Source organism: Pleuronectes platessa, chromosome 2, assembly GCF_947347685.1.
Source record: "Pleuronectes platessa chromosome 2, fPlePla1.1, whole genome shotgun sequence".
Classification (NCBI taxonomy): domain Eukaryota; kingdom Metazoa; phylum Chordata; class Actinopteri; order Pleuronectiformes; family Pleuronectidae; genus Pleuronectes; species Pleuronectes platessa.
This window is the reverse complement of record NC_070627.1, coordinates 7800565-7819431: the sequence shown is the minus strand read 5'-3', so window position 1 is coordinate 7819431 and position 18867 is coordinate 7800565. Positions and strand designations below refer to the sequence as shown.

Genomic DNA, 18867 nt, shown 5'->3' with positions numbered 1-18867 from the left:
AGTACTGGAACATATGTATTCATTGTAAAAGTTCTTTCAACTGATTGAAAGAAAGGTAAGCTCGATCCATATAGATGCAGCCATTTTGAAATAGTGTTTAAATCTTTTCTCCATGTAGCTCAGCGCTGAATTCACCAGGTCTGTTATGATTGGTCAATAGCTGGGGGGGGGGGGGGGGGGTATCAGGTAAGCTAACTAATGGGCATTGTGAAAGTTGGGCTTTTTTAATGTCACATGACATCACAAGGATGAGGAAGTTATTATCCAGGTATAATCCCTCTTGGCAGACATGGCACCTGCATGGCCGGCGTCAGTCTTTGTGTGTTTGGTCTGGACGTGGTCAAGTGTCTGTTGATAAGGAGCGATCAGATATTGGAGGTGTCTGAGTCGAGCTGCTGAGGCGTCTGACCCGGGGCCCTGTGCCTCTCGAGCAGGATCCTGAGTGATGTTATCAGAGAGTTCACTCTGTCACCACTGGACACGCTGAGCGGCCGCCTGGCTCATTCATTTATTTATCAGAGAAAAACATCACACCACAGCTTGAGTTCCGCCTCCTCTCTCTGCAACACACACACACACACACACACACACACACACACACACACACGCACAATGTGTTTAGGCATAGTAACAGGGTCACACAGTCACACATTGATGAGTTTGGATAAGGGCTTGTTCTCTCAGACACGTCCGACCACAAACTGTTTATTATCCATGACCTGATTCTTTTCATGTTTATTCTGATTCTTTGCGAACTAGCAGAGATTTCTAGATCCAGATGTGTTTTTTTCCAATTTTCTTTTCCTGTTTTTCTTTAAACATCTTCCTCAATGTGACTTAAAATAGAAACGCGGGACTCCCCTGGATGATGTAATATTTCTATGTGTTTATATTATGGCCGTCAGTTGTATTTATTTAAACCAGGCTCTAAATAGTACAATCCCATGATGTTGTAGTAGAAGCCCATCACAAACATGAATTCACACTTCATTGCCACTGTTGTTGACTTAATCAATGACTAACTGCTGACTTAAGATTTACATTTTTTTTCTTTATTCGATTAAACCAAGTTTTCTGAGCCTGAGAAAGCATATGCTGAAAGGCCGGATTTTTTTCTGGCTTTATATTTTAAAAGAAATTTAAATGACTCAGCCGCAACATTTCAGGAATTGAGCAAAAACGGTTTTTCTGTGGAAGCCACAGAGAATAGCTCGTCTTGGTCATACTGGTGTTACACAATCTAGTATGTGTGATAACTTGCCCTAATGATGATATGATCTGTCAATAAGGAAGAATCATCACAGGCCCATGAGAACTTTTATCTTCGAGTAGCATTTCAAAGATCTGCACTTCACCAGCCTGTTCTGCTTTTATTTACCTTGGTCCCTAAAAAGCTTTTATACATAACCATGAAGTGTATCTGCAGGACTCCTCTCTTATCTTTAGACAGTTCCTCTCTCAGACTAATGGGAAGCCCACCCCTCTAGACCAGTTTCTTCTTGTTTGATGGAAATCATGACTGCTGTTGGCTCTGACTTTGCAGCCGGGCTGTTCTGTGTGATCAGGCCCTCGTAAGCCTTGTCATGAGTTAAACTGTGTTAAGTCTGATTAAACCTGGATGTGTTTGGCATTAGGAGAAGACAGATCTGCTTTGTAAGTTGTTGTTAAATCTGATTCCTCTCAAACAAACTCCAAGTTATTCTATCTCAACCCCAAAGGAAGCACAGGAAGAGACTGTAAACTAAATCCTTTATGGCACGTTTAACATCCTTCTTCTTATTTCTCCCACTTAACCGTAAAAGCGGTTTTAGACACAAAGTGGAACTGAACAATTCAAATGGAAACCACAGAGAAAAATGTCTATGAATAGAGCTGAGGCGGTTCCTCAGACAGGTTCCGGGCACTGGGAGGTCCCCCCCCCCACCCGTGTCAAGGTTGTGTCCAGCCTGGGGGCGGGACCACACTGTGCCTTGTGTACATCCCAGTGGTCCAGTTGTGAGGAGGAACAGGGATGTTTTGATGTTTGACACAAATAGATCAGCTCGCGTCTCTCGCCTTTCCCCCCCGTCCTGTTGCTGCAGACCGGTGATAATCACTTCGGGCTCGGGCTTGTGGGAGTTTTTTCTGTCGCTTCGCTCTCCTGTGTGTCATAAATCCTGAAGGGCTGTGCTCACGAGATAATGGAAACTGTTGCATATCTCTGTGCTCATCTTCTATCTCACCCCTTTGATTGAGTAACTGTTTAATAGAGAGATTGTTAGAGAGCGATTGAAGGTTCCTATTCAAGATGAATCTGACTCATCTACTGAATCATACTCATATCACCGTGCTGCTCTTGAGCTTCAAAGGTCCAAACACTGATCTCCGCCTGTGGACTGTGCTCGTTAAAATGGTTTTATGCTCGGATGACATGTGGGTTGTGATGTTGATTGTTGAACATCCTCACGTCACATATCCAGTCTAATGTCTCTGCAGAATACACTTTTTGTTTTCCACGTGGTCACTCCCACCCTGTCATCAGGCCAGTTTACTTTCAGTAACTATTCAATATGTGAAGTGAAACTGCTTCACAAAGGTCATTTTAATGCGGGGAAGAAAGAACCAGATTTGTGGTATACTCAGTGTGTAAGATAGAATCTGGCTCTTCCTTTTTCTTTAAATTGAATATGTGTATATAATAAATACACCTGCTCAGCGTAGACTTTGTAAAGTTTATACAACCCATGAGTGACTGTGATCTATGACCTCTCCCTGCTTCAAACTAAATACCACTGAAGATCAAGAAGTAGACAGCGCTGAGAGGAACATCGGGTTCCTGCAGGGAGACAATAAAGAAACGAGTGTTGAATGGTTTTGGCCTTGTTTGGCTTTTCTCTCTGTCCCACGGAATACAATGGCTCAGGCTATCTCGTGGTGAGTGTCAGATTCCCTCCGCCAGGAAACCTCTCCTTGTACACGGCAGAAGACAAGAGAGGTTTTATGATCAGGAGGATTTCATTATGGATTCAAGACTGCTAAACCGATACCTGAAGAACCTGATAATATGAGGCTGTGAAGGAGCACTGGGTGAAATGTCCATGTTTTAAACACATCCATTCGATCAGGCTACATCAAAAGCGTTTCTGCATCAATGAGGATTTTTGCTTTTATCTGTATAAAACTGAAACATAGGAAAAAAACAGCAAAAACACCACCGTGAAGATTAGATCACTAGAAACCCCCCTTCTTTTTTTTCTTTTTTCTCTCTGGTTTTGCAGAATGTGTTATTCCGTGGGGAAGAACATCCTAAAATAAATCCTGGATCCACACAAACATTTTTACAGAGTTCTTTCTTGTACTATGTCCCATCAACCAAATCGAGGGGGAATCTGCTTTGCATTTTTTGTAAAATACTTCTGACAAACCAACAAATGCACGGTTTGTACCAAACTGTAGATTTTACTGTATATTCAACATGTTTTTGTTGTGATCTTTGGACAGATTACTCACTCAGTCTAAAGTCTGAAAGCTACTGTCACATTTTAAATTCAAGAGGGGCTGAGAGTTCCTCTCGTCAGTCACTGTCACTAAGTTCCCTCTTCACTCCACTTCTTTAGCCGGAGGCATGAACTTCCTGAACTTTGCATTCCTGTTGAAGTTTTATGGACCGACAGATCACACCACACTGTAGCTCACCATGTTGTCTTGTGAAGTTGTATTATCACAAGTGACGTCTTTACAAACAGACCAAATGATTGCTGCTCATTGTAACTGAATACTTCAGATAACAGAGTGAAACGATAGATTTGATGTTTTTGACCTTGTGTTCATTCGAAGCATGAATAACCGGCTCTAATTCAACAACGCAATAAACCCTGAGCTGCAGAACTTAGAGACCTTGTGGATTCAGACCGTGCTTTGTCCAAATGAGCTTTATTTCCTTACCACGTCTGAAAGACACTGCATTTCTCTTGCTCTCCTTTAAAACGCACACAGCTTTGCAAATGATTTATTGGTTATTTTTGTTCTGCTCAACAATGGAACAGTATTTAAAGGGGAAGCCCTACAGTTTATTTTGGCTTGAGTTGGCACAGTAGTGGATATTTATTTAGGTACATGGGTAGTTGTGAGATGTGTTTGTCCGAAAGCACGAGTATGTTTCTGCTGATTAATCTTGTGTTATTACACTTTATGTTGTTGATAAACAGTGTATCAATAAGGCTGCTGTGTCACGTTGTGTATGACAAGAACTCTGACTCCACCCCGTCCTTCACCAGACTGAGGGTGAGTCACAGGTTCATGAGTTTTCAAATTAACACATGTATAACTTTATATCTGAGCTACTTCTTCTTTAAAGAAAAGGATTGATGTCGAATTTGGACATGCAAGAAATCTTTCTCACAAATAATTATTTAGGGTCATAATACACATAACAAGCCCACGTGGTTACATCATAGTAGAAAGCACAAGTGTGGCCTGATAGCTAATAAGCCGTTCTCTGTGTATGTTTAGTATCTGGATCTTTTATTACATTCCTCAGATCAACATTTAGGTTGAACTCAGTCATAAAGCAGCCGAGGGTCGCACAAGGTCACAGGGTTCCCATCATGGAGGAGGCATCGCAGAATCTCCCCCCCAGCATGTGTTTCCTGTGTTTCATCCTCTGACGGTCATCAGCTCGCCGGGCTAATGCAACACATCGAGCACGCGGCCTTGTCTCTTCTCTCTTTCTGAAAACATGTGAGGTGCAGCGACACGCAGACTGTCGGCACAGCCAGAGGAAGATGAGGGATTAACACGGTTTATAAGTGTGGTTTGAAAATGACTGAACCAGACGTGAACCTGTAGCTTAGTGTGATCAACTCAAACTGGTTAATCCAACTTTCTGTCCGGGCCTGTTCTCTGACAGCTGATGTGATATCACTGTAGTAGTAGTAGAAGTAGTAGTATGACTTCTTTGGGCTTCAGTCCATTGTAATGTTCTGTAATAGTGGGGCGGCTGTGGCTGAGGGGTAGAGTGGTCGTCCTCCAACCTGAAGGTCGGCAGTTCGATCCCCAGTCTGACCCATCTGCATGCCGAAGTGTCCTTGGGCAAGATGCTGAACCCTGAATGGCCCCCCCTAGAATAAGAAAGTGCTGCGAATAGATGCACTGTATGAATGTGTGTGTGAATGGGTGAATGTAAAACGGTACTGTAAAGAGCTTTGAGTGGTCATCAAGACTAGAAAAGCTCTATATAAATACAAACCATTTACCATTTAATAAACTCTAGATCACTACTGTTTGACATGAATTATCCAAACGCTTTCATGTATTTTTCCCTGAATGGTGAATGTGTGAAGGAAACCCTGCTCAAGTTTTAACATCACATCTCACGTGCTGACCTCTGTTACAGATTTATCGCCAGCACCTGTGCCCAGAGTCTCCACATTCAACCAGGAGTGGGAAGAAGAGCTCAGCCCAATGCAGTGCTGGAGAAAGTTTATACATCCATCACAAAGGTTGGATTTCTTTTTGACAGCATCTCTTTCTTTTATTTTACTTGTTAAAAGAAGCATTGAGGTGCTGGAGTATGAATAATAGTTGAGTTTAGGAGATGAGACAGATTTTTCCATGTTAACGAAATGCAATCATTCACATCCCCACATCGTACAGGGATTCCCCCCCCCTGTTGGGTTCAGCAACACAAACTGAAGTTGTTTGCTGTTTCTTGTCTCTCTGCACAGAGTCCGGACTCCAGGCATCTGGACGGCCTCTCCAAACAGCTGGACTGGGATGTGAGAAAGCTCCAGCGTTGGTTCCGACACCGCAGGAACCAAGACAAGCCCAGCACGCACACTAAGTTCTGCGAGAGCATGTAGGTCGACGTCTTCTGTGACCTTTGACCTGATCTGCAGGCTTGAGCTAAGAAACCACTGGTTGTGTTTGTGTGTGGATGAGGTGTCTTTGTGGGGACAGCATTGAGTTTAAAAAAAAGAAAAGTTGTCCGTTCTTTTAAGGCTACTTCTTTCAAAAATTTGGATTTAAATTTAAAACACACATCCAATCACTTCTTTCTTAGTTTGGGTTCTGGCATCATGTTTTGTTAATGTTGGGGCGAATGATTGTTAAATGTTAAATGTTGTTTCTCTCTCAATCGTGTTTCTTGGATCATAATCTCCTCTCTTGTTTTTCTAGGTGGAGGTTAACATTTTATTTGTGCATATTTATCTATGGCTTCCGGTTTTTGTTGCAGGTGAGCAGAGTCTCAGCGTCTTTCTTCATTTGTAACCCAATTTAAAAGCTGGGATATATTTTTCCAACACATTATGGCATTATCCGTGGTTTACTAGAATAATGTTTGTTTTCAGTCCCCTTGGATGTGGGACACACGTCATTGCTGGTACGGTTACCCCTATCAGGTAGGATGCAGTTCTACTCTCTATATAATCTGTAATGCAGTCCAATTTAATTTAAGCCCCAGAAATTCAAGTTAAAGAAACAATCTCAAGAACTGAACAGGGCTGTTATACTGAGCCTTTTGTATCAGTGTCTCTTTGCTTTTACTTCTCTGCCTCTTCCTGCTTCTGTCTATATGATCACGTGTCATAAAAACCATGTAAATGTTTTTGTATTTGGGATTAAAAATGTTTTATTGTCAAGCTTTATACTGTTTAAAAGAACAGCTCTAATTCTCTCTCTATATTTTTGTCAACGTAACTGCTCATACAGATACTCAGGTGCTGCTTAGAAAACCTGTTGCTAAGATACTTTTACCTTTGCTGGTGCAACTGGTGTATTACACCTTCACCCATCGCACGTCCCTCGGGTTTGGAGATGTGATGATACAAACTGGGAGATAATGATGTTGTTTACACCTGGTTTTGTTTCCCTCACATCTCTGGTTGTATCAGACCAGGTCGAGCTGTTTTAAAAAAAATATTAATGAGAACAACTGGTTCATGAGTTTTTATTTTATTTCTCTCAGCTGTAGATTTATTTGGAATTTAAAAATAAGGTTGATGGTAAATTTGAAAACAGTCAGAGAGAATCAGAGTTACAGTAAATTGTCCTGCTCGGTATCTTGATCACTTTTTCTTTTAAAGTTTATCGGTACTTCAGACTCCTCGGTGTCCTGTGTCAAGTAAAGACAAACATTTTACAGATCCTGATAAAATAATGTAACTGTGCTTATATCTAATAACAGTACAAAGTTAAATGTGCTGCAATTAAATACTTTATCCATTATCAACCTTCAAACCATGTAAAGCCTCTCACTCGTCATTCAGATTTCAGTCTCATACAGATCAGATTTCTATCAGTAAACGTCTCAAGCTGCAGGTTCACGTTCAGATTTGTCGTTTGATTACAGCAGGAGGATTTTAAAATGCTTCACAGAGACTCAGAGTCTGATGCTCATTCAGGCGGACAGAGTCTCACTCCCCTGACGCACTACAACATGCTTTATCTGCTGTGTTGTTGAAAAGGAATGACTGTATCACTGAAAAACACAGCTTCTCACGTCTTATCGCCAGAGAAACCCGACGATTCATTGGATTCATTGTGTTGATTTGCAACAGTGCTGCTCAGTGGTGGTCACGTGACGTCCTTTCACTATCACTTCTGTTCTGTGGGAAATCCAGCGTTGTTTGATTTTAATGATTAAGATCGTTTTTTAATGCGACTCTTTAAACCCGCCTCTCCTCTCTGTGTCTCCAGGTCATGACCCCGGGTCTTTACCACTACTATGTGACCGAGTTGGCCTTCTACTGGTCACTCATGTTCTCCCAGTTCTCCGACATAAAAAGGAAGGTGAGAGAAACGTCTGTGGCTCTTTGAGACTAGACACTGGATCCTCCGCAGCTGCCACTCCCTGCTACACCTTTTTGTTACTACGTCTATTGTTCATCATTTGGCAGCAGCAGAGAAAGCCTGTCTGTCTGTGTGTGTGTGTGTGTGTGTGTGCCTGATGCAGGTTTCACGTTAACACACAGCGAATTAAGACCGACCCTGACTTTGTTGTGTTCTTTCGGAGCGGGTCATGTGGGCCGAGCTGATGCTGCTCGCTGAGTGAAGGCCTTGTATTTTCAGCACGAGGGCGCCTGCAGTCATGTGATGGCCGGATGGAGCCGGCCTAACTCCATTAGAATGAGAGACATTCCACACAGTGCCAGCGTATTAGAGCCGGAGGTTCAGCCACAGACACTTTAATGTTTTACATGCTTTCGCACCACAAATGTCTGGAATGCCAGACTGAGGCGGTCATCCAATGATCCTTGTTTTAAATTGACGTCTGGATTTTGAATTTAAATTTCATGATCTCATGATGAGATGAGGCCGATTGTTCCTGTGGATGTTTGTGTTAATCAGCCTATAAGCTGTGGAAGCTCCACTCAGCTGCAATGTGAATATTCATTCATAGGTTGTGTGTAAATATGCACATTAATGGGATATTTTCAAACAAGCAAAAGAGACAGTTTTCAGGCATCAATATTGATTTTAAAATGTGAAGAGATCAACAGAATCAGAATCAGAATTCTTTTTATTGCCATGTATATTTGCACATACAGGAAATTGCCTTGGTATGGTTGGTGCACTGTACAAACAACAATATAAAAACAACAATAGAACAACAATATATACAGTTGAGTTATGGGCATGTGCGGCTCTAAGGTGCAGAGGATTCTTTAAAGATTAAATTGAAGAAGACGATGATAAAGGCTTTGATATTTTACCTTAATACACATTGATGTTCCTGAATAATTTGAATCTGAATTATTTGAATGCAAGTGAAAGATGCTTATATAAAGAATCTGTAGACAAGATGATACGACACTACTGTTAAAGTTATAAATAAGTAAAGATACAATATAAACTCAAGTCACATATATCAAATTCTAATTGCACAGATAGGTTAGTTGACTAAGATATAAAAGGAGCAGTTCCGATTCTTCAGTCTGACAGCAGCAGCAGCAATTCATGACCAAACACATTGACTAACTCAACAACCCACTGTGTGCAGCTGTCAGTCCAGGTGACTTGATGGTCAGTTGCACACATGTCCCTGCTCTCGTGTCTGTGCCTCTTTGTTTGTCTTCACTCGGTTCCTCACTGTTAATCTGTTGCATGAACCAAGTGCCGCTGCCGGGTCAGATTTCATTTGAGATCATTTTCCCTCTGTTTGCTCCAAACGAGTCGAGCCCGGTTTCAGTATTCATCAGGAGTTGAATCCACAATGGGATCGGTCCTCTCACGTGTGTCTCTTAAGGCTTCAGGTGTTGTACTGTACATGTAGCAGTTGTAACATCTTTGTGGTTTTCTGATGAAGTCTGAGTTTGATCCCCCATCTGTTGATAGTTGACCTGAATACTGGTGTGATGCGACTGGCTGATAGAGGGAATGAGGGAAACAGGAAACGTTCATATTTCTCTGTGTTTCTGTTTTTAGCTCATAAACTCTGCTTGAACCCACATAAAAAAAAGTGTCCATTTGGTTTCATGTATTGTAAAGAAGTAAATGCTGCGGTGCAGACTAGAGCTCTTACACTGCATCAGATAACCCAATTGAAACAAACATCATAAATACTTAATGCCCGGCCCACAGCACAAAGGGGAACCATTGTGCAGTGTGATGGTCCTTGGCTGGAATGACCTCCTTGTGAGTGCTCCGCTGTTTGATCGGCTCATCAAACATTCATGAGCCAGGAATCACCAGACGATTGATCCTGAGGGGGATGTCAATACCTGTCAATTCATCCAGTGGTTGTTTAGATGTTTCTCCTCTCGATGCTGACCGTGTGTAACCACTTTATGATTTCAGGACTTTGTGATCATGTTCATCCATCACCTGGCGACCGTCGGCCTGATCAGCTTCTCCTACGTCAACAACATGGCGCGAGTCGGGAGCCTGGTGATGTGCGTCCACGATGCCTCGGACTTCTGGCTGGAGGTCAGAACTTTAAATGCACCAAATTGTTTTTTTAAAAAATTTTTTAGTAGATTACTTCATTTAACTTATGATCTTTTCTCTTGGATCATAGCCTTCTAATTGCGATGCTTTTTACCATTTTTAATTTTATAACATAAACTCACACTGTAAATGACCCTGATACTCGTTTCCTTATTCACATAACTTCATATTATATAAGGGGCCACTACCTGTAATGTATGATGTGATGTGAAATTCCATTCGAAGGATTTACCACTAATATACTAAGGTAAAATGGATAGACTTAAAATATAGAGATTATGGCTTCACATCAGTTGGTTTCAGAAACAATAGATATGACAAATGATTGTTATTTCCAGTCACTTTCCCTTGGCTAAAATTCAAAGGGCACGACTCCACAAAAACTTTTGGATAAGTTTGATATGAGGAAGAATAGAAAATCTTCACTTCACATGTGACTAATCGTAATATGAACTCATTCCTGCTGTTTTCTGTTCCAACAGGCAGCCAAGCTGGCCAACTACGCCAAATACCAGCGCCTGTGTGACTTCCTCTTCATTGTGTTCAGTGTGGTTTTCTTCCTCACACGACTCGTTATATATCCAATATGGTGAGTTCTCTGTGACACCTGCAACCTCAGCATGAATAATTGAACCCTAAACTCTTACAGTCTGTTACACATACATATCGTATATCATTACCAAAAGTAACCCGAGCTGCCATATTCAGTGTCTTGGGGGGCGGGGGGGGGGGGGGGGGGATGAAAGTAGTGTTCCTGCCGCCGCAGCTACCTGCACGGAAATCCATACCTTTGCCGAGGGGAGGCAGGTCTGTTGACTACCACCTGTCCCTCAGCTGGATTTAAGGGACGTGACCTCACCCACCATCATAATGTCCCAGTAGATGTGTCCCTCAGCTCCTCGGCTTCCAAACGGGAATTAAAATCTGTGCTGTTACAGTGGGCCTCGTCTGAGGAGTGATTAATGGAATGATTAAGCTGGACATCTTGTTCGCTGCTCGGATGTGAGACTATTAGTAAATGTTCTGTTCCACCCTCTGAGAGCCCCTCGAATGTGCCTTCACTCAAACCTCCCACATCTGTTTGTCTCTCTGTTTCCCAGGGTCCTAAACTCCACTATGTTTGAGAGCTGGGACATAGTCGGGCCGTTCCCGTCCTGGTGGGTCTTCAACATCTTACTGCTCGTGCTACAGGTGCTGCACATCATCTGGTCCTACCTCATATCCCGGATAGCTGTGAAAGCCATGCTGCGCGGAAAGGTGGGTCCCTCACCGTCTGGCAAATAAGAAATGAATCAGCAACTATATGGGGTTTTGATTCTCAAATAGAAAAGAAAGGTATTTGAAGATTTGCTGCTCCTTGTTGACACAGTAAATTATTTGTATTATGGTCAAAGCTAAAGTTGTCACCTTCTGCCCTCAGAAACCTGACACTTCCCACCACATCCTGACATTTTACAGACCAAATTTTTGGTTCCTTAATTAATCATAAAACCTGACAAGTTAATTGACATCCGACATATTCAACGTTTCCTGCAGGAGTCATTGTTTTCCTGCTACTACAACATGCAAGTAATGATCAGGCGTTTCTTTGTGTTTCTGGTACAAGCACCTGTTTGTCTCACTTCACTGCATTGGACAAAAATAACTGCTGTGGCTGTCCTCTGTCTTTACAAGTATCTGTGTGTGAACTGCTGAAATTACACTGTACTGTGTAACTTCATCAGGATTCATTTTCATTCATGTTTGCTAACTTAATAGTTTAAAATAGACAAACTCATTCCGACCTAAACATTTATTCCAGTGTCACAACAAGGATTTTCACAGTATTTGTGTTGATAGCAAAGAGAGCAGCGACCCAGTTGAACCAGAGTCTCTTCCAGCATCTGTTTGTGATCAGAACGTGTTTATTGACACATGCAGGACAACATCACAGCTGTTTGTGGTGATGAAGCTGCCGTCTCGACACTTTGTCCCTGTCTGTCCCCTGACTCTGTCTCATCTCTCTGCAGACGCTGTTTGTTTCCTCTCCCTCTGGAATGAGAGAGAGAGAGAGATCCCGTCTTTCTTTCTGTCTTTGTCCAATGAGGCAAATCCTGCACTTCACTCTCGCTTCTCTCCGTTCGCTCTGTCCGCTTGACAACTTTCACCTTCTCTGTTTCTTTGGCTGTAAGTTTCTGTTCACCCCCCCCCGCTCTGTTGTGATTTCCTCTTACACGTCTTAATTCCATCTGTGCTCTCCATGGCCGTAGGGATTGAGCGTAGCTGCTGTTACAGTCGACGGACACTTGGGTTCAGCCCCACTCTCACATAAAGAGCAAGTAGGAGGAGAGATGAGAAAAGTAGTAACCGTGACATGAATGTCAAGTAGGTCAAATTGTTTCTCATTAGGCAGGAGTGTGTTGAAACGTTCCTACACCACCACCCTGTGGTTATGACGAACACTAGTAATTTAAACTAGAAAACAATTGTAGGAGTTCTTTATAAATAAATAAAGAAACTAATTTCAAAAAGGGCATCAGTAACATGCTAAACTGAAAGTTGCAGGATCAAAATGCACTAGACAACATTTTCTATAAAGGTACATCTGACTTCCAACCTTTTTATTTTTTGCTTATTGATATAAAGTAGCACCAAATCACTGATTTCACATCTTTCTGATATTGTCCATGAATTTCCTTTTTAATTTTTAAGGTTAGGTTTTTAAGGCTTTAAATGATGAAAATAAAGATTGTCATATTTCACAGAAAGATGCATAAGAAATAAACATAACTTTGTTTTTTATATCAGTTGTGTAGGGGGTTTTCTCCACATTTTCTCGACAATAATCTCACAAACTAAACAGTAAAATGGGAAACAAACAAAAGAGCAAACCAACCACTTGTCCACTTTGAGACAGTTTTTCCTCCTGAACTTCCGAATCTGTTTTAAATGTTCCCATCTTGATTTATTCATTAAATAGTTCCCTCTTCCTTCTGGTGCTGAAGAGACTCTTCTAAGTGTGAGAGATGGAGGGAAAAGTACACAAGAAACTCCCTGACATATGGGCGTGTCAGTTTTATATTAACCTGACCGTGAAACCAGTGAACTTGACTTTCATGTCATATAACAACAGAGTGGAAAGTCACTGCGTTTTATGGGCAGAATGATAAAGTGCCACTTGAAATGTCTCCTATTAGTCTTTTATAGCAGTGATTAAGGTTTAGTCTTAAACCTGTGTGGCTTTAACTTCCTCTTCCTCCTTATATTCCCTGTCTGCCAGGTGTGTAACGACGTCCGCAGTGACATTGAGAGCAGCTCAGAAGAAGACGCTGACACGCCCACAGAGGGCCTCAAGACATCTGCTCTCTCTCCCAAGGGAGAGAACGGCACCAACGGCCACTGTGCTGCCTCCAAAGCTCAGGCACAGAACCACAACAGCTGGTGACATGGAGCCCGGACCCTGGCGCCCCCTGCAGTTTAAACCCTGACGCAGCTCCTGAGCGCTTAGTTGGTGTTGTGACCATGTGTCTGTCGTGCAAGCTTCACTCTCACATCTGAGACACGGGCAGTGTTCAACCACACATTACACCGACAGTGAGTGTGCGCTGATCCATGTGTTGGTGAACTGGACAGACGCTGTAACTTCGTCTTTGAACGGCACAACTCAAGAGGTGAAACGATATGGAAATCAGTCGGAGCAAGTGATTTGGCCGTTGGACCACGGGATTTGTTTTGCGTCGTGTTTGGCTGCAGATGTTCGTCGGTGTCAAGGTTCTCGCACAGTTTTATTGGTCAGATGAACTGGATTACTAATGTTTCTGATGGTTCATTTACAGTGGAACACAGTCAAGAAAACACCTGCTGGGGTTGGCCTTGACCTTTTTAAGGATTTTGCACTTCTCTTCCCAGATTTAACAAGTCACAGCGGTTGTTATACATAGAATATCTGCTTTATGTGACCAAAAGTGCAACACACTTCAAACTGTGACCGTCTCTGCCCTTCGATGGTTTTTGTGCTTTTACCCTTTACCCACAATGTTTGGCCACTTTGTGACTCTCTGTTTTACAGTTTTTTAACTTCTGTTGAGACCAAATGTTTATGAAATTGTTAGATGTTACTTCCGATAGAAGAATCCAGGTATGAGGATCAAAGTGTCTGTTCTCACCGAGTGCCTTGTAAAATGTTTTTCAAAATATATTCTGTTGTTGAAAGACAACCATCTTAAATTGCAGTTCTGTCTAGAAACACTGTTACACTGTGTGGTTAAAGGCATTTAATTTAATACAATACAAACCATTACAGCCATCTTCACCTCTGACACGCTCATAACCAGGATGTTAATGTTGGTGGTTCATTTTCAGAATGAAGTTTTCATGAACAAATCATCCTTCTTGCGAGGATACAATAACCTCACATGTAAATCGGCAAAACTCCCGATAACAATAATCATCTTTGTGATTTTAGCGATGGACAAATAAAGAGGAGGAATGGGGGGGAAATGTCCACATGTGTGCAGAGAGGAGGTCAGTCCGTCTGACATCAGTCTTTGAGGATTTCCGGATCCTGGTTTTCTGCTGCCAGTTTCAGCTGGTTCTGCTTCTGCACGAAGCGGTACCCTCGCATGACACACATGTATCCTCCGTACACCGTCAGCAGCATCATGGAGCCAGTGAAGGCCCGATAGCCCAGGTCCGCCAGACGCTTCCCAGTAACCATGGTGGGGAACCTGAAGGGACCAGGAACGTGATGTCAGAGCAGCAAAAACACAAGTTGCTTTACCCAAGTTATTTATTGTTGGCTGATTTTAAAGCTGGGATTTTGCAGCACCATTTAGAATGTGTTCACTGTCTTAAGTTGTATTAAACAAAATACATGTTGAGTTATTGTTACTTGATTTTCCACCATCTTATAAACATAAAGATATCATATTATACAAACCAGCATACTGCATTCTGCCCACGTCACTAATACTGGACTCACACAATATATTAAATACTTGTTTCGGTAATTGCATTTCATACTGATCTGTCCTTTTTTAAGGGAATTAGTACTTAACACGTTAAGTGTTTCTAATAGTTAATATTTTACAGATAGTTGTTTTACATACAACAAATAAAGCTGATAAAATAAGTTATCACGGTTACAGATTAACCAACAAGTAAAGCACATGATAAAGTCAGCACCACTTCAAATGCAGCCTGCAACTACTTCTTACATATATGTACATTGTATCAGTAATTATAAACAATTTATACTATATTAGACAATTAGTCAATTTTAAGTAAATTATACCAAACATTAATCTTGGACCTTAAAGTACTTTCATTTAGCTCACTTTCAATAAGTGCATTCAACCATGAGGGTACAAACCCAGAACAACAAGAATCAAGATAGTACTATTTCCTCAATAAAGTACTTGAATACATTGATGTAGTAAATCGTGTGTGATTGAGAGTATTATAGTATTATGATAGAAATCTGTCAAGTGTTTATACACAATGCAACAAAGCAAAACTCTACATGTTAGATTAAAACAGTAAATAACAACAACTCTCCCAGGATCAAGGGAACAAGGAAATGTGAGTGAATGAAAATACTGTGATTAACATGTAGTTTTAAATCAGTGTGGCATTAACTTCCTCTTCCTGTTATATTCCCTATCTGCCAATCAACGATAGAGACTTTTATTATATTTGTAGTTGAGCTCGTTAGTTTTTCAGTGAAGTGTTATTAGCATTAAACGAGTATCTCTACATGTTAGCATCCGTCGCTCAACTTTATCACTTCTCACATTGTTTTATCGACTTCTGACAACTCCACGTGTTTGTCACATCTTCTACCAGAACACAATCATGTGAATTAAGGTCCTTACCTTTTATTTTGAAGCTGATATCAAACGCAGGCTGTCGCTGTTCTTCTCAATGTCAGCGTGAGGAATTAGCACTCGAGCTAACCTTCGCTTTCGTAAGCTACGGAATCCTAGAGAGAACTTTTCTCTTCTGCTCACAAACATGCGGGTAAAGCTGCAGAGCGCCATCTATCGACCCGGAGAATATTAAATGTCTTGCCTTCACACCAGACACTGTATAGATTATTTTATAAGATTAATTATAAATGAATACATTTAGAAATATGTGGATACATGAATGAATCAATTAATAAAGGCAGACATCATTAGATATTATGTATTTCTTTATCTTTTCATTTATTGACACATGTAATCGTTAATTAATGAAAACAAAATTGTATTTATATAAAATAACCTTAAAGATTCTCCATGAACTTTGTCGATGTTTAACTTCCTGTTATTTTCATATCAGCAACGGTCGACTGCTGTCCGTGTTTTCCACCCGGACGCATTTCAGAGACGCACGTGTTTACGATGGCAACATGTCGGACGGAGAACGAGTCTGTGGATGAATCGACTGATCCCGGAGCTGCTCCTTATGGAAACTTCATCAACTATTACACCTTCAATCCTCCGGAGAACCGCCTGGGTCTGATCCCAGCTTCACTGCTGCGGGACTTAGGTCTCAGCAGCGGGAAGAAGACACTGCTGCTGGACGTGGGGTGCAACTCAGGGGTGAGAGAGTTGGGTTTTATCATATTATCTGGGGTTTCAACCATAGACTGTATATACAAAGATATCGTTATAACAAAAATAATAAAATTTAAATAAATATATATCACTTCTCCTTTTGTATGCACATTGTTGTCTTTTCATTCACACTGTAATCCTTATAACATGTGTCTACTTTAGGAATTACTATCTATACTATATAAATATACAGAATAAAATGTGAGATCATATAAATTTGAGGTTTATCTGTGAAGATTTGAAAAGGCAGAGGGCTGAGATATCCTGACACCAAAACCTTAGATCCTACATTTCCCACAATGCTCAGATAATCTTTCCTTATAGATTGATGCCAGTATTAAATAGCAGCACACTTCACAATGAGTACAAACAAGTTCATGTGTCAAATCCTTGTATTGTTCCTTTAAATTAGCACTAACAGCTGTCCACTCTGTCCCTGTGTGACTGACAGGACCTGAGCGTAGCCTTCTATAACCATGTGGTGCAGCCGCCTGTGTGTGGAGAAGAGTCTGAGGGGGGAGAGGTTCATCTCCTGGGATTCGACCTGGACGAGGCTCTGATCCAGCGAGCGCAGGACGCCAACCCGCTGCCCAGCAACGTCTCCTTCATCCCTCTGGACATCACCACAGACACGGAGACGCTGCAGGCCTACCTCAGTGGACACGGCTGCTCCCTCTTCCACCTGAGTCTGTGCCTGGCTGTCACCATGTGGGTCCATCTAAACCACGGCGACTCCGGCCTGCTGCAGCTCCTCTCTCACCTGGCCTCCATCAGCCAGCACCTCCTGCTGGAGGCCCAGCCCTGGAAGTGCTACCGCTCGGCCGCCCGGCGCCTGAGGAAGCTGGGCCGCTCGGACTTTGACAGCTTCAAGACCCTGAAGATTCACGGGGACATAGCGAAACATGTCAGGGAGCACCTGGAGGAACACTGCGGCATGGAGCTCATCCAGAGCTTCGGCAGCACCGTGTGGGACAGAAAACTGCTGCTGTTCAGACGGACACGAAGCTGAGGGAGAGAATCAGGTTTTCATCTGCTGCTCAGGAGCTGCAGGGAGACGATGAGAAGACAGCAGCAGAGAGACAAATGTGAGAAAACAGTTTCTGAGCATCAATTTATCACAGAATAACTGGATTCAGCTTCCAAAAAAGGGAAATTTGTTTTTCTTTGTTTTCTACTTTTGTATAAATAAACAGACTGAAGACATTACCTTGAGACCTGGTGATTGATAAATATTTCTTTGCCATTAAGTTGCATTTTACAAACCCAACCGTTCATCTATGAACTGAGAAATTTGGCACTTTTATTTTCCACTGACGATGAATAGTTTACTCAATACATTTGAAATTAGTGAAAAATATCCAAAAAGATATTCCTTGAGACTGAGGTGACATATTCAAGACCCAGAAATATTCTGGTTACCCTAACATGAAACAGAAAAAGAAAATCTGACCAAACACTGGAGAAGCTGAATCCAGAGAAATAAAACCTCAGACCTCTAATAAAAATCATTTAAGTAAGGTATGATAATAGAAAAGATGTGTAAGTATACATTTGTTAATCATTCATTTAAGAACCCCCACCCCACACTAATTTTTGTGCCTCAACCCTGAAGTTTCATAAAATGAGACGTTAAATCAGTTAAGATGGGTCTTTCCAACTAGTCATAGCAACACAACACAGATTGATTCAAAGTTCTTGATTCTGACCACTAGTGTGTTGTTCCCTTGGTTGAAGCATCTGAAATGATACAAAGACACAGCTACAGCAGAATGTTTGTGTGTGTGTGTGGGGGGGAATGAATCACTCCTTAGGTACCAGACTGTTGTGGATTACAGTTCAGATTATTGGAGATTCTGTGGTCACCAACAGACATGGATGTGGTCTGCAGAATTTTGTATGAAGTTGTGTTTCTGCTACACCCTGCAAAAGGGGAAAGCTTCTATGGGGCACAACCCCCCCCCGGCTTATCTTTATTATACATCAATGACAGTTTTATTTTTTCATTTCAAATCAGCAAAAAGACAAGTTGATATGTTTCTACAGACTGATGGTTCTCTTAAGTTACTGTAGTCAGTGGATTCTTGGGGAAAAACCTTGCCACTAATCCATTTTCAGGAAATTGGATTAAGAAGAGCTCAGATCTATTGCAGTGGAGCTGCCGTTAACGGGTGTGACTGAGAGTTGTGTCTGACCCGAAGAGGATGACTCAGTTAGGTGCTTGATGAGTAAGCGTGGGATAGCTGCTCGGAGAGAAGCAGAAGTTGAGCGTGTCTCCTCATCACCATCTTAATTGAATAGGAGAGTATTCTATAAGGCTTAACACTGACCCTTTACCTGAAGTTCAAACACTCCTGTAACCCTG

General features: G+C 41.7%; 3 protein-coding genes across 3 annotated transcripts in view; 2 read left to right on the top strand and 1 right to left on the bottom strand.

The window, feature by feature from the left end:
• Positions 1 to 14786, top strand: part of cers5 (ceramide synthase 5) — a 16224-nt gene extending 1438 nt beyond the window's left edge. Inside the window, exons 2-10 of the mRNA XM_053442488.1 lie at positions 5375 to 5480; positions 5706 to 5836; positions 6157 to 6214; positions 6330 to 6380; positions 7678 to 7770; positions 9778 to 9906; positions 10410 to 10516; positions 11028 to 11184; positions 13187 to 14786. Of these exons, the coding sequence (XP_053298463.1) occupies positions 5375 to 5480; positions 5706 to 5836; positions 6157 to 6214; positions 6330 to 6380; positions 7678 to 7770; positions 9778 to 9906; positions 10410 to 10516; positions 11028 to 11184; positions 13187 to 13351 (997 nt within the window). The 3' untranslated portion in view covers positions 13352 to 14786. The remainder of the gene's footprint in view (positions 1 to 5374; positions 5481 to 5705; positions 5837 to 6156; positions 6215 to 6329; positions 6381 to 7677; positions 7771 to 9777; positions 9907 to 10409; positions 10517 to 11027; positions 11185 to 13186) is intronic.
• Positions 14166 to 15938, bottom strand: LOC128457927 (cytochrome c oxidase assembly protein COX14 homolog). Its single transcript, XM_053442489.1, has 2 exons — positions 15780 to 15938; positions 14166 to 14633 (listed from the first exon to the last, which is right to left on the bottom strand). Exon 2 carries the CDS (start codon positions 14621 to 14623, stop codon positions 14447 to 14449), a length of 177 nt encoding a protein of 58 aa, XP_053298464.1. The 5' UTR covers positions 14624 to 14633; positions 15780 to 15938; the 3' UTR covers positions 14166 to 14446.
• A 308-nt stretch (positions 15939 to 16246) lies between these two features.
• Positions 16247 to 17711, top strand: LOC128448991 (pre-miRNA 5'-monophosphate methyltransferase). The gene is made up of 2 exons (XM_053431941.1): positions 16247 to 16490; positions 16957 to 17711. The coding sequence occupies exons 1-2, from the start codon at positions 16290 to 16292 to the stop codon at positions 17512 to 17514; spliced, it is 759 nt and encodes a 252-aa protein (XP_053287916.1). The 5' UTR covers positions 16247 to 16289; the 3' UTR covers positions 17515 to 17711.
• The last annotated feature ends 1156 nt before the right edge of the window (positions 17712 to 18867 follow it).